Source organism: Lagopus leucura, unplaced genomic scaffold (genome assembly GCF_019238085.1).
Source record: "Lagopus leucura isolate 7727_CA_CO unplaced genomic scaffold, USGS_WTPT01 Super-Scaffold_100012, whole genome shotgun sequence".
In the NCBI taxonomy this organism is placed as follows: Eukaryota; Metazoa; Chordata; class Aves; order Galliformes; family Phasianidae; genus Lagopus; species Lagopus leucura.
In genome coordinates this window covers 388,277-403,661 of record NW_024962267.1, presented here as the reverse complement: position 1 = coordinate 403,661, position 15,385 = coordinate 388,277, and the positions used below count along the sequence as shown (strand labels likewise).

Sequence of the window (15,385 nt, the reverse complement as noted above, 5' to 3'; positions counted from 1 at the left end):
CTACAGTCATTGTTTATATGAAGATGGATTCTAGGAAAACACTCTTCTAGCTGTCTATAGTACAACATGTATTTTTCTTTCACAGCTCTTCCTTAGTCTTTCCTTCTCCTCAAGAAAATCCCCACAGGTCAATCCACCAATTCCTGGTCTTTATTTCTTCTTCTTGTTTGTCCTGTTTTTCTCAGAAGAAACAAAGTGTACTAGCACCACAACCTGTCAGCTAAGAGGCCAGCACTGCATTCTTGGTAGTTCAACCAAGAATTCCAGACCACAACTTGGCTGTTCCTGAAGCAATCTATAACATTATCATCACGTAGCTGGGCTGCAGCAGCATATTTCCCCATGAAGTAGCGAAACTTCATTTCTACTGTTCTCTGACCATACCCTACCCTGCAGCCACATTACCTGGCATTCTTTGGATAGAACTGCAGCTTTTACATTTTTTTCCACTGCATAAATGCCAGTACAGCCGGCAGAAGGCAGCTGATTTTGGCCATGGCCATTTTGTCTTTTCCAGGCACAATTCCTTAACCCTTTCAACAACACGATATTTCTCTTTTGCTCAGCTTTTCCCAGTTTTAACTTCAGTTGCTCCTATGTGATGGATACTGAATTATTGACATCCGTGGCCTTTTTTGCACTCGCCCATTTTCTCATAGTTGTTCCAGCCATGCTTAAACATAAAACAAACAGGCAAACAAACAAACAAAAAACAAAAACAAAAACAAAAACAAAAACAAAAACAAAAACAAATCCTCTCATACAGCTTTCCTGGAGAAAAAGCCATCTCACAAAGATGCAAGTAGTCTTCTAATTTGTGGCCAATAAACGATACACAAATTTCTTCTCTGGTAAACACTGTAAAGACATTTTAACAGGCCAGGTGAGCTGTAATGTCATTTGTGTAATTGTCCTCTGCTCAGCCGGGCTTCAGATGAGTTGCTGCTTCCCTCCCGTTGTTCAGCTCCTCCAGGAATTCATGGCTGCAGAAAGGCCACCTTTGCTATTGTACTGGCACGTCTGCAAATCCTTAAGTTTTTAAATTCTTCTTTCTGCTGCTGCCACATTCAGCTTGGTTAACACTTGTACACCAGCAGTAGAGAAGGACTTTGCATATATGTTGTTAATAAGTGGTGCGGTAAGACAAACCCAAGTGATTAATGTGACAAAGAAGTGGCATCTGCTTAATATTCTGAGGATCAGTTTATCTTTGGGTAGAAAAGACACAGTTGTCAGAACTAAACCTGCTGGGTTAAATGTATTTATTATAAACACCGACAGATGAGGGGGTGTTGCTGGTACCCGCTTCTGATGTCTGGGAAATTCTCCTTCAGAGAGAAAACAGCCAACCGTGCCTGATATTGCCTGCAAGAGAAACTCTTCCTGCTCGAGGCTGAGGCGCACCCGGCACAGCTGGCACAAGTACAAATGCAAGGATGCACTAAGGACCAGACGGACAATTCGGTCCGGTTTTGCGGCTACCGTTCTGGTTTTAGCGCTGCTATTTCTTCTGCTCCTAACAGCCCAGCAGACCCTTCGCCGCCAGCCAAACGTAGTTGTCCGAAATGGTCCCCAGCCCTCCCGAAAACCCGCGTCCCGCATCACCGCTCTGCTTCGAGCCGCACAAAGGCGGTAACAAAGCCCAACCCGGCTAATTAGGTCAGAGCCGCGCCAGCTGCGGGCGCGATCACCGCAGCCCTCCCTCAGCAGAAGCTCCAAGCCCCCGCTCCGCTCCCCGCGGCTCGGCCCCGCGCTGTCCCCAGGGCTGCCCCGCCACCGGCCCGGCCCGGGGCTCACCCGGCGGGGCGCGGAGCGGGGCTAAGCGCCGCCCCTCGCCCCCTCCTTCCCGCCTCCCGCTCGCCGCCAGCCCGGCCCCGCCGCCTGGTACCGCCGCCGCCGCCGCCCCGAGCGCTCCCCGCTCCGCAGCCGGCCCGCTGCTGCTCGGCCCGGCCGGGCGGGGACTTGGCAGCAACTCGCGGAGGAAGAGAGGGAGAGAGAGAGAGACCGAGAGCGCCTGCCCCCGCTGCCCGCTCCGCTGTGGCTTCGGGGCGGAGGAGGAAGGTCCGCGCTCGGCCGAGAAGCAGCAGCCGCCGCCAGCAAGGAGGAGAGACGGAGAGGCGGCCGGAGCCCCCTAAAGTGCCCCCCCAACCCTGCACTGCAGGCTACATTTCCAGCTTCATGGGCAAAGTGTGGAAACAGCAGATGTACCCCCAGTACACCACCTACTACTACCCCCAGTATCTGCAGGCGAAGGTATGGCACGGCCAGATGGGGTCTGGGGCGCGGACGCGGCTCGGGAGGGGGGGCGGGCTGGATAGTACGGGGGTCGGAGACAGGAAAGAGCCGGCGGCCCCTTCCTGCCGGCTCCTCGCCGCCGGCCCTCCGGACTCTCCTCGTCCTCCCGGCGCTCCCTTCCCCCGCACGCCCTCGGCGAAGCGGAGCTCCGCGGGCCCCGCCGTCGTCTCGCTTTGCGCGGGGAACGACCCAGAGTTCGGGCGGCGGCCCCGAGCCGCTGCTGTTCGCCGCGTTTTGGGCCGGGAAAGGGACGAGCTGCCGTGCGGGGGGCGGCGGGGCACGGCAGCGGCGCGCCGGTGGTGGCCGTCATTCCGCCTCGATGGGGACACCGCCGCCTGGCCGAGCGGGTCCGCATTGTCTGAGGAGTTGGACCTTTGTGAGCAGCCGCCTCGCAGTTTTCAAACTGGCTCAAAAAGGTGTTTAGGAGCCGGCTGTGGCGGTTTGTGCTGTCCGCGGGTAGCCCTCGTGCGCCGGAAAACGGACTTCACCAGTTCTAACGGTGGTGAATCCCCAGCTTTTTGTCTTTTATATTATTTTTTCCCTCTCTTCTCTGAGGCTGTGGGGGCAGCCAGCCCTTACGCTGCTCTAGAAGCATCACGCTGCAAACTGGCGGATGCAGAGGTGGTTGCATCAGCTGTCTGGAACATTTAGCATAAGCCTCTCCAACCACCAGTGTCACTCCTCACAAATCAAAACGGACCCATATGAGGCTTCAATGTGTGAACTTTTTGTTAGAGGTTATAACTGTGCTGTAGTTTTATTTTTTCCTTTTTTTTTTTTTTTTTTTTTTCTCTTTCTTTTTTCTTTTTCCCTCCATGGAAGTGCCTGGCCTGTATGGCAGTGAGAGGACAAGAATTCTCTTTATCTGCACATACGATAGGCTCTTCTGTTTATTGTGTCCTGTGATACTGTATTGTGAGATGTAATTTATAGTGCTTGGCCAAAAAATAAATTTGGTCTGACAGTCATGAGACATTTTACAAGTCAGCAGTGAGGAGGCTTTGAAATGTGCTTTCATGTATACAGAAATTGACAGAAATACAATGAAGGTCTTTAGGTGATTTGAAGTGAGTAATTATCTCTTACATGTGTAATTGACACCGGGCTAAATAGGAGAGTGTTTCACCATTTACAGATTGTGCCGCGGAGCAGTCGCTTCAGGACTCTTCAGATACGGATATTTCCATGCGTTATTTTTAGGAAAGTACAATGCCTGGCAGATAACCCCTTGCATCACTCAGCTCTCCGATGCACGCCTATATCTGCATTCTCAAATGAGAAAATGCCTTTGTTCAGAAGCATTTTCTTTTCTGATTTTCTGCGGTGTTAGTAAGTTAGGAAGCGAGTCCGTACCACTGAGTACACATAAAGCAATGTCACTTGGCTTTCCTGACCTGTAAATAATTGAAGAGGGAGGAGAGCTCTAATAGCTTACTGTAGTTACTAGGGTATGATCCTAGAAATCCATGATCCTATGAGAAAGCTTGATGGACCATCTTCTGAAAACGTTTCCTGTTCAGGTAATTTAATATTGATTTGCATTACAGTCAATGACATCTTCAAAGCATCTTGCAGTCTTCGCTGTGAAATGACAGGGCCTGAAATCACGTTACTTTGTTTCAGAAGGGAGAGCGCACAGCCGTTTGACCTACACAGATGAAATCAAATATCTGGGATCTGAAGTCCCCTCTTTTGAGAGATCTTGTTTTGTTTTGTTTTTTGTTTTTTTTTTTTTTAAAAAAAAAAAGAAAAAAAAAAAAAAAAAAAAAAGAACAGGTGGGTCCTTGCTGGGGCAGGAGGGCCAGTAATCCTGAGTTTTGACATTCAAGCATGTAGGATTCAGTAATGGAAGAAATCTCATTATGGACCCTCTCTGAAAAAATAATTTAATTCATCTTTTCCAGTTGGTGTATCTTTAGATTCCAAAAGGAGAGCCACTGCCCAGTACTCTAAATATTTCAGTAATTCTGAAGAAACCTTTGGTTCTTGTCAAACCTGCATTAGAATAGAACTGAACAGCCTTTGCTGTCTGTGTGATGGGTGATGGATGGTACATGGTCACACAGGGGGAAGGAATTGATACTGAGGCTGGAAGTTTTGCTTCCCATCTTGTCCTTCCTTAAGTGATGAAGGAAAATCTGCTGACTAATAAACCACAAATTGATAATTAGGAGATGACAGGAATTACTTGAGCATGGATATATATATTTTTTTTTTTCAATTGAGAGCTCAGAAATACTCATTAGATGTTGCATGCACTGCTAATGGTTCTTAGGGTTAAATGTGATATGGTCAACTGTTTTAATTGCTACAAAATATGTTGCACATTTTAAAAACAGATGTTGTGTTTATCTGTTATGATGCTCACAGTCTTATCCATGAAGCAGTGAAGCTGTTTCAGTCGGATATTCTGGGAAGAAATACAAACAGTTGCTGTGATTCAGCACCTCCTTCCCCTTAATTGAGCAGAGTTCAGCATTGAAAAAGATGAGGGAGGACACAGACTTAAATAAAATGAACAAAATAAACATTGGAAGAAGGTGTAAGGCTTCTAATATGAAAAATCATCATGGCAATGAAATTAGAAAGTTTGAAATGGTTTCAAGTTAAAGCTTTTATAACCGCTTGCATTTTCTGGGCTTACACCATTTTTTACCCTATTTTATTCAATTAATATCTATTAATTTTTTTGCATCTTCTAATAAGTATATTTTTAGGACAGTTCCTGTATTGTAATGTTGCTTGGCATGTCAGAGAGCATAAAAAATATTTGTAAGTCCAATGAACATCAACATTTTAGCAAATTATGCTAATTAAGATGTGTGTGCTTTACAAAACCTTAAATGCCATTCTGACTGATAGGCATGCCAGGCAGGTGTTGTAACAATAGCAAAGCAGCTGGAGTGCAGATAAACAAATATAAATGGGCATCACTAGGCTGCACCTTGTTTGTTTTGGTCAAGTAAGAAACAAATGGGAATTTCTGCTTTGTTTTCCTTTACCTACGTATCTAAAGGAGTTCGGGGACACAGTGCACACTGATTTTCAAAGACTCTGTGCTAGCTGTCCGTATTGCTGTTTTCCTTAGAGAATAATATGACAATCTAACTGTCTAATTCTAGTGATAGATTTCTGCATCATAAAGCAGATTTTCTTAGTGTAAGAAAGTGTTTGTAGAAAAAGACAATGTTTCCCATGGAGAGCTTGATTTATTTGAAGTGCAGGTATCTGATAGCAATAGATAATAGATAATGATTGTATTCTATCTCTTTCATGTGGTATTAGATTATAACAACTCAATTCACAAACATTGTGAATTTTGCTAAATTACTTTATGTGGTCCTTCTAACTGTGTCATTTGGTGGCTGCAAAATGAGTGCCCTGGCAGTTAGGACAAGAACTAATACTTCCAGAACTGTGTGTAGGTTTGTAGGCAGTTCTATGGATGGATGGAAACAGGAGGTGAGCAGGCAGATCCTATCGTGTCAAAAATGCATTTTCAGGCTGTTGACAGCAAACGTTAAAATGGGAACATCGAGTTTTTGTGCAAACCTGTTGATGGCAAAGTGGGACAGCAGGTAAAAGGAGCCTTGCTGTAATAATGCTACAAAGCAGCTAGGAAACTTTCTTTTTAGGAAGCTGTGGGTAATCCACAGTTCAGCGTCCAGGGCACAGAGCTTACAGACAGATGGAGGAACTGCTGGTTCTGGAGCAGAAGCTGCAGAACACCCTGATGGTTTGCTGCTGCTGATTGCCTTTCCTCAGCTTTCTGTGCCCAGCACAGGTCTGCTGCCCTCTAAAAAGTGTTACTGGCTTCTGAACTGTTTGAAGGATGATTACCAGTTCTGATCAGTTTTGTTTATATTTATTCCATTTGTACTATGAGTGCAAAATCTGTACATAGTGAAAAGCAAGTTGGGTTTATAGGAACACAGAGAATGGGTGAATGTGTTTATAAGGTCTGATAGAAATAATGTACGCACCTGTGAAGTTTTTAATTGTCCATAATTCTGCATCTCTCTGGTTTTGGACAGGGCTTGGAAATCCATAGAGGAGTGGGGTGAGGGGAAGGACAGGTTTGCTGCAGGCAGATCTTTTTTGTCTCCACACAGATACATGATCCCATTATCCTCATTAGCATCTTGAATGTGCTTTTTGCTATTCCTGCAAGGCAAAGGTTTTATTGTGTTCCATAGGTGTAACCACCCAAAGAACTCCTTCTGAAAGGGCACCACATTGTGGAAGGGAAAGAAATGTAATGTATACCAATTTTAAGAAATACTTGAAAGTACTGGACGTGATCCCTTCAGTGCCATTAAAGAATCTCAGGGGATGTAAAAAAAGGAGAAGGGAAGAGTGTTCCCCATGTACAGCAACTTGTCTTTTCCTAAGTATCCATTCCAGAATTGGGAGTGCTTGTGTCCATCCATCAGAGAGGTCACTGGCTTTTCGTGACTGATCTCAGTGGCTGGTTTATGTAATCATTCCTGCTACCTTCGTTTGAGTGGAAATCTCTGTCCTTGTCCCAGTTACAGCTCCTTTTAACTTTTGAAGTTTAGTTTGGGTAGCTTGCTGTGAACTAGAAATATGTTCTTCAGAAAGATAATTCTTGTATTTTCAGAAGTTGAATCCTTATTAGAAATGGATCAGGCAAAGTTCACACGTTGTTCTCCATGCATTTGTCCTCCTTGCCTTGAAATACTCCAGTTTTGCCTTGAATTATTCTGTACCAGGTCCTCTCTTTAGATGTAATGTCAGATAAGTCTAATGGGTAAATGCACATTAGAAGCAGGACGTGACCAGATACGTTGCTAATAGCAATAATTTAAAGATTGAGCCCAGATACTCCTCACTGGAATCATGGCATTGTTTGGCGGAGTGAGGAAAGATGTGTGTGAATGTATCGCGTGTTTAAGTGCATCACCACTGTAATTTTGTAAATCACTCTAATGATGGTAAGGATACACTCAGTGCAGAAACACTTCACAGTACCTTCATCATGAAGACTGGCTTCATTAAAGTCAACGTGAGTTTTGCTTTTGATTTCATACGAGCAACGTTTTATTTCTTTGAAATTTGATTCATGCTTGGGATCTGCTGATTATGTTTAATTTGGAGGTGATTTGCAATAACATGCTATTCATAATTCTGGAAGAGACAAAGTGAGGCAGTGTGGCATGTAGATGGTGTGCTCAAGGCTGTGATCAAGGAGAGGCAATGATGGTGCCCTTAAGATGTGCCTGTTTTGTATGTTTTGCTATGGAATCGTTTCAGAGATGTTTTAAAAAGCCATGACTGTCCTGCCTTAATGCAACTTCCTTAGGGGGAGGAATGGTATAAATATATATGCGCTTAGAGGCTGAATTTGCAAATTACAAAGAAAAAATATTTTCCTCACATCATTAATGGCAGAAATGACAGATTCTTATTAGCTTTGTAATTTCAAGAAGTTTGAGACTAAACTCATCCCTGGAGTACGCTGTGCTTGGGGCTTAATTTGATACTGCATGATTGGCCTCATTTAACAAATGTCAACAAAATCTCAGTCCCTCTACTTGATTCAGTAGTAACTTTACTGCTGGTGTATGAGTCAGATCCTGAGCCCAGTAATATTATGGGATTGACTTTTACACAGAAGTGGTAAACCAATACATGGCTTGGAAAAGGCTCAAAAAGCTTATTCAGTCCTGTTTTTCTGTTGTGCTTGGTTGTTTTCTCCCCAGGCACCAGGTATATTCCAAAACTATGTTCAGATCATTTTTTCAGTAATCAGGGTCTATGCAGTAAGTGGGCAACAACCATAGGAGATGGGAATTGTGTGGTGTGTCTGATTTGTACCAATGTATTTTTTAGCTCTACCTTCAGTGCAGTATCCCTAGGCAGTCATGAAAAGTGTGCAGTAAGTTTGTGGGGGAGAAGTTAAATTTCTTTCAATAAAATAGTGCTTTAAAGTATGTTTTCTTTCACAACTTTACTGTTACTTTTGGTAATGACTGTAGTTTTCCCCATAAACCAAAGCTGAGCATGCTGTGTTTGGAGTCTTACTCTTGTTTGTAAAGAGGACTGTGCTCTTCAAAATGCTTTGCTTCTGCTTTGAGCATAAAACTGCAGGTCTCAATCAATGATGAAATTTCCTGTGAGTAAACTTCTAAGTTTTCACTTCGTGCTGAAGGAACATGGAGATTTGCCAAATTATTGAAAATTTCCAGTGGAGATTAACACAATGTAATAAAGCACTCTTTAAAACAATTTTTCCATAAAACAATACATTTCAGGCAAATATCTATTTAGGGTGTACATAAATTAATCAAAATGAAACAAACAAAGACCTGAGAGAATTGCTAACATGCTTTGTAGCCCAGCGATCTGTGCTATCGATGTTGATTCTAGATCCATCAGTCTTACTCAGATAATTGATGCTACTCATTCAGTGCTCCTAATGAAGTACACTTGTGGTATCAGTAAAGAGGTTTGTACAAAGGCATGGGAATAAACTGGAAAATGCAGCTTGGTACAGTTGCATTTTCAGTTGCAGCCTTCCAAGTAGTCAGAATCAAGAATAAATAACAATTTAAAAATACACTGTTCTTCCTGAAATGATGTTTTTAGTTTGGGAAAGATACAAGATGCATGTTCAAATCTAGCCAAAGGCTTGCCACAAATGGTATGATCATTTTTTGTTGTATTGCTTATGTGTTCTACAGCCTGTGCAAAGCTGTGGTCATAGCTGTCTGTGGGAAAAACACCTGCTTATTCAGAGAAGTGAAAAATGTTGGACAAATGTGCTGATAAGAATCTGTTTATCTGAGTTTAATTTGTTTCAGTCAGAACACAGGCACACAACAAATTCAGCTCATATTTACTGTAGATAATAGGTGGTAATTATTATCTGCCTTCATGTACTTGCTTAGTAATCTTCTGCTGAAAATGCAGAACTCTGCCTTTAAATGTAATTTTGTTAACTTCTAAGCTGAGTTATATTGTTATATTGTCTCATAACCGAGGGAGGCTAAGAGCTTGGCTTGGACATGGGTACCACGGTTCTCATTTTTCATGATAGCCTTGGTAAGCTACTTTGCTTTGTTCATGGTATGTATTTATGCTCAATTGCTCTGACTTGATGAAAATATTTCAAAATATATTTCAGCTATATTTCTGAAGTTTTACTATATGTGTAAGGCCTATGAGAATTGCTTTGAAGTCATTTCAAGTAGATAAAGAGTGCTAACCTAGAGTGTTCCACATGACTCTGCACTGAAAGTGAGAAGTTGGTCCGCTGTCCAGGGGTAGCAGGAATGGGTTTCACTTTGTGGCTTTTACTACAGGTTAACAACTGAATTCCCTTGCTTGTCTCTTGGCAACACACGCTGACACAATTTCTATGGCAGTTTATAGGCCGTGGCAGTATCTGTGACCTCTTCTGTCCCTCAGGCCATAGCTACATAATCACTTTAATTTTACATAGCTATGCACAGCAGCCAAAAAGGGCAGTCTTGTCTTTCCCCATTGCCCCGGGCAACTCATTCCTGCCCCTTCCTGAGTGCCAGTACTGGCATGGTCACTCACTGAGCTGAATCAAGAAAACTAACCCCCAAACTCCCAAATGTAATTTATTATTGCAGTCCAGCAACTAATGAGATACCTGAAGAGCTGGAGATTTTCATGGTGGTGGGGTAAATTTGTGCCCCCAAAATAGTATACCCACTCATCTCCTGCTTTCGTGCAACAAAATGATGTTGCTTGCTTCTCTGTTTACAAAATTTTCCATGTCCTTAGCAGCAAGGATGAAGGATCCAAACCGAAGGAAAATATAACATAGCTCATAGGCAACCTATATCTATTGACTGCACAGTAAGTAAGCAGACAGCTACTAGCATCATTTTGTATTAATTTATTTCTCATTTACTGTTTTAAATTGAGTTTGATAATTGGTGCAGTGAATGTTTAAAAATGAAACAGTTCAATCTGTGTTTCATTCTTACAACAATGAATGTGGGGGAAAGTGTGAAATACATTGCTGAAAGTGCTTAAGTTAGGTGTAGGTCTATGAGGAAGAAAGAATTGAAAGTAAATGAGGCTTCCAGGGGCCTTGTAGCATAATGTTACATCTAACTTTCCATTTTCTGCACAGTGCAGCATTGATATTTTATTTCATTCTGGGGAGAGAGGGGGGAAGGCTGGCACTTCAAATTAGCAGCAGCTGTAGAATTAAGACAAGGGTGTTAGTGACTCATTTGGAAAAGTACTAGCTAAAACATTCTGTCTCCTAGAAAAAACATTTAGGAAAGGTTTGTGATAGAAACTTTGAGTTCCTTGAATACTGCCTGTGACCTTCTGGTTTCTTCCAGTTTTGCTTTAGACAATTGCATTTTAAAGTGAGAGGAATTTTATAGGAGTGTTATGGAGTGGGGAACATCTCTGCTCACAGGGCCAAAGCCTCCAGAATTCCTCTTAGCTCTTTTGACCCAGTCAACTGTCCAAAAGTTCAGGTTCTTTGATTGTTCCAGGTAGAAAAATAAATTAGTAATAGTCAGTTGTTCCTTTGACGCAGCTGAGTTATTTTGCTTTGTTGAATGCAGAGCAGAAGGGCTCAATTTCTTCCTTCACCCCAGAGGCTGCGTTGGGAGTGTGCTGCTCAGCCCCAGGCCTGTTCCAGCAGAGCAGCCCCCCGCTTGTCCCGGTGTGAGGGGCTGTGTGTGTAAAGCAGAGCTGATGTAAATGTGCTAAGCAGGCCAGCTGTGATATAGGCACCTGCAGTGCTCCACTGGTTGTTGACCTCCAGGCAGGGAGTGACCCATTAAATGGGGGTGCTCTGAGCCTGACCATTTCAGTGTCATTCCCGTCTACTTGTCCACCCATCCAGACCATAATGTCCAGCCTTGGGTGCAATGGTATAGAGTGAGAACGTATTGAATCCTTTCTGGAATCAGTGGGAATGACATCCGCTGCCCTCCCCTGTTGGTAGATCTGGTAGTTTTCTCACAGAATAGTCAACTGGGTTCAAGGCAGTAGGTGCAAGTTGTACATGAGAAAATTGTACTTAGATATGAAGAACTTTTTTCTTGCCATGAGGGTGGCCAAGCACCTAAACAAGGGCAGAGAGAGACTGTGGTATTTCTGTCCTTGTGCCACCTGCTCTGGCTGAAGCTGCTCTCAGAGAAAGTTGGACTGGATGACCTCCAGGCATCCCCAACAAACTAAGTTAGCTGTTATCCTAAGAAGTACGCTCTGGTAACTGTATCATCAGTGCAACTGGCTCTAAAGTAACTGTTCCTTCAGTGTTTCCTCCTTGTATGCTGTGGTATGGCATTTGGAAGAGAAAGGTATAGAAGGAATTATCTTTTTCTTTTTATGTGTATTCTACAAATATGCAAATGTCATTTCAGTAATCTCTTCAGCATGTAAATTCCTTTATCCCATTTGAGCAAGTATCATATACAAGCTGCTTAAAATTTAAGATTTTATGTTTGTCTGTTTACTTTTCTGCTGTCAGGGTATTGTAGTGCTACAAAAATGATGTTGTAGGTTGTGACAGACATGTATATCTTCTCATATCAATTTACTTCTTTAGACTGATGTTTCTTTTTCTTGCTTCAAATATGAATTTGCTGATAAGCTTTTATCTTGCACATGGATTAAAAATAATAGTAGTAAAAACAACAACAACAATTAACTCTAAATTAAATCTTGTTTCTGTACGAGCAGATACTATTTACAGGAACAGCAAAGAGGACTCAGGAGAGCAATGTTCTGACTTTTTGGTAGAGAAAGCAGGGGAAGATTGAGTGTGTTGCCCTTCCTTTACAGTTCAGCTGTATCTCACATGTCTTTTCTTGGAAATTACAGTAAGTTCATCAGAGGTAGAATCTATGGATGTCTGAACAGCTTCCAACCTGCTCCTCTAGCTCCTCTAGCCCACTCTATCAGGACTTCTCTTAAGCGTCTGTTATATACTCACTCCCTCGTGTGTTCTAAGGATTTTCACTGGAAGGTATGATAATCGGAAATGGATCCCAAACCCTGAAGTGAATCCTTAAGATGTTGCTTCTAACGGAAAACAAAAACAAAGAACCCACACCAGACCACAAACAAACAAAAACCCAATAAAAACAATGAAACAAATGATCAGTTTTAGTTAGCAGCCCAGCTGATGATTAGAAAAAAAAATACATAACCCACCAAACGTCAGGTTTTTTGTTGTTGTTGTTGTTTTTTCCACCACACTGCTAAGGTGTGACTGTGGTTGTTCTATTATTCTGAAAATCAGTTTCCTTGTTTGTTGCCAGAATATATATTTAGAGGTACGATAATGTTGGCCTTCAGATGACTTCCTTGAGGCAGGACAGTGGCATTATTGCTTCAAGTTATCATAAAGGAAATGGGATTACCTTAATGAACACTTCTTTATTTCCTTCTTTATCTTAGCTTGTTTACCTTGATGGTGGCTGGGCTATCTGAACATAAATGTGAAAATTTTTACAAAAATTTAAGATCGAGGAGATATTTGTCCATATAATGTATTTGTGCTAGGAGTTTTAAATGCTGTTTTTGGACTTCTATTTAGTTGTACATCTGAGACTGGAAAGATATCTAATGTTTAACACTTACATGCAAAGTAGCTATGCGTCTTTCTGGGAGGAAAAAAAAAAAAAAAAACAACCCACACTGTAAAAATGAAAGAATGACAGACGTTTACTTTGTCATACTGCCCCAAAAGATGCAGAAAAGCAACTACACGTATTTTATATCTGTTACCGCTTTCTCTCTTTTAAAAATGGGAGTGGAATTCTGTGTCAAATGAATAATTGAATAATGGAGAAATGAATAATAAATACTCATTTTTTTAACTCATATGAAATACAGTAGGCCATTTTTCATGCTTACTTGTACCCTACTCATCTCTGTGAAGAATAGCATAAATGGCTCCTCTTGCTGATATTTATATCAAGTCTAAAAATACATATAGGTTGAACAACGTGTCGATACACAGCTCCTGTATTTTTATGGAGTGCATCTTCTTAAGAGTAGGACTTTATCTAAGTGTCTTCTCCAAACATTTATTCCATCTTTGTCATTAGTAGAAAGTGTGCTTCATCTCATGCAGCTGTTGTTGTCAAGGGAGGTTGCTGCAGATCCCTGTGTTCTGGTAGCAGTTGCTAACATTGCGTATACGAATTTGAAATGTGCTAGATATAAAGTCTACTTCAGATTTATGTGCCAACTGTTAGGAAATATTTGCTGTTGATTCAATTTTCTTAATGGACTAGGTATTATTACTCTTGGATTCTTGACAATGTGGTGTCTACTCTGCAGAGTGGTCTGTAATTCAAGATATTGGGCAAACTTGTGAAGTACGTATGTACGTGTATTATTTATTAAATATCCTGGGTTGCTGGCTGTGTGTAATGAAAGCATTCGTGTAAAATGGACACTTTGCTGTGATTTTTGTCATAAATTAATTCTATGGTCCTTCTGTTGACACTGATAGTGAATTACATGCGTTCTTTAATTTCATGTCCACAGAATCTTGTCTTTGCAGAAAAATCATGCAGGAGGATCTTCATCTTATTTTTATTGCAAGCTAATCTTGAAAAACATTATAACATTATCTGTATTTATTTCACTACAGCCTCCCATTTTTTCAATTTAAATGAAGTAAATAAAGAATCTCCAGGCTGTACCAGAGAATTGTTTATGCCAGCCAAAGCTGAATTCTGGAGCCATTTAATGTGGGTACCTTGGAGATAGAGAAGGCTTTCTGATATCAGGGGTTGCTGTATACCAGTGTGAGCATTTCTACTCCCTAATTACTGGAGGACTTCAGGAGACTGAGCTGGGCTTTCTGGGAGCAGAAAACTGAGAGCCATGCCTGGGAATGGCAAGCACTTCACAGCTATGTGAGGATCTTTTGATAATTGGTACTTTTAGGAATAGTATCTGGAAAAGAGGAAAGAAAGAATCAAGACACCAGTTTGATTACAGTGCCAAAGTACTTTTGTTTCTGCGCTTGTATGTAGCTGTGGCTTCAATGAAACACCAGAGATCTTTGTGCTGGTGGCCTGAACGCAGAATTGGGGGTGATCCACTGGGCCCATTGGCCTGGCTTTCTTCACACCTCCAGAACTGAGCCTGTCCCTTAAAGTGGACTAAATTGTCTCTAAACCTGGCTGTAGGCCCATCTCTTTAGCATTGTTTCGTCATTTGAGGTAGGAAAAGAAGAAAACGTGAGAAATACAAAAGAAGACAGAGGGAAAGCATGAGAAGTAGTTTTTGAAAGAGGTAAATTGCTGTAGAGAAAAGATAAGGGAAAAGAGTAAGGCAGAAAGGGCAGGAAAGAGAAAGGGCAGAGAGCTGAGCAGAGAAGCTGAGCCTTGTGTGCCAGAGTATGGCGTGAGAAGGCAGCTCTGGCTGCCAGGCTGCCTGGGGAGAGCTGCCTTGCCCACAAAAGGGGATTTAAGACAGCATTCTGCAAGAACTCACTTTGGGCACTGCTAAAGTTCAGCAAAAATTAAAGGTTATTCTACAAAAACAATGGAAATTTGGAGGATAGACAGGTAAAACCTCTGGGAAATGTCTCGTTTCATGTAGATTTTGAGAGGACAAAAGGGACAAATTTGGCAGTTACCTTTGCCTCTAATCTGATGTGGCCATACTGTAATGCTGTGGAAATACCTTACAGAGGTAAACTTATCAGCCTTTGCTATTTCATCTTATTTCTTGTAATTCCTAATTTTTTTTATTAAGCTGAAAATAGGTAAGCACTCCTTGAGCATGCTTTTAAGTGCCATGGTGATGTTATTATTCTTTTTAATAGTTAATATTTTTATAAATTCTCTTATTCTGGTGGGTCTGGCATCAATCCAAGCACAAGAAGTATACGGTGTAGTAAAGACTAAATGTAGAAACAGTTGGGATCCGCTTGGCAGGCAGATTTTATCACTAGACTGAATCACACACTACTCTTGGCAAAAGTGGCTAAACAAAAGAAATCAGAAAGCACCCATCTCAATATTAAAAAAAAAAAAGTGAGTTCAGTTGAAATTATGCAGTCAATAGCAGCCCAAGTGAAATTATAACAACATGTTTTCAT

The 15,385-nt window shown here is 41.9% G+C and overlaps 1 protein-coding gene across 3 annotated transcripts in view; it reads left to right on the top strand.

Moving 5' to 3' along the window:
- The first annotated feature begins 2,009 nt into the window (after window positions 1–2,009).
- RBMS1 (RNA binding motif single stranded interacting protein 1) overlaps window positions 2,010–15,385 on the top strand; it is a 138,129-nt gene continuing 124,753 nt past the window's right edge. For 2 of the 3 annotated variants that reach the window (XM_042874462.1, XM_042874460.1), the window contains exon 1: window positions 2,011–2,253. In XM_042874462.1, the coding sequence (XP_042730396.1) occupies window positions 2,179–2,253 (75 nt within the window). In that variant the 5' untranslated portion in view covers window positions 2,011–2,178. Of the gene's footprint in view, window positions 2,254–15,385 lie in introns of all 3 variants that reach the window. The other variant, XM_042874461.1, reaches the window with a different exon arrangement.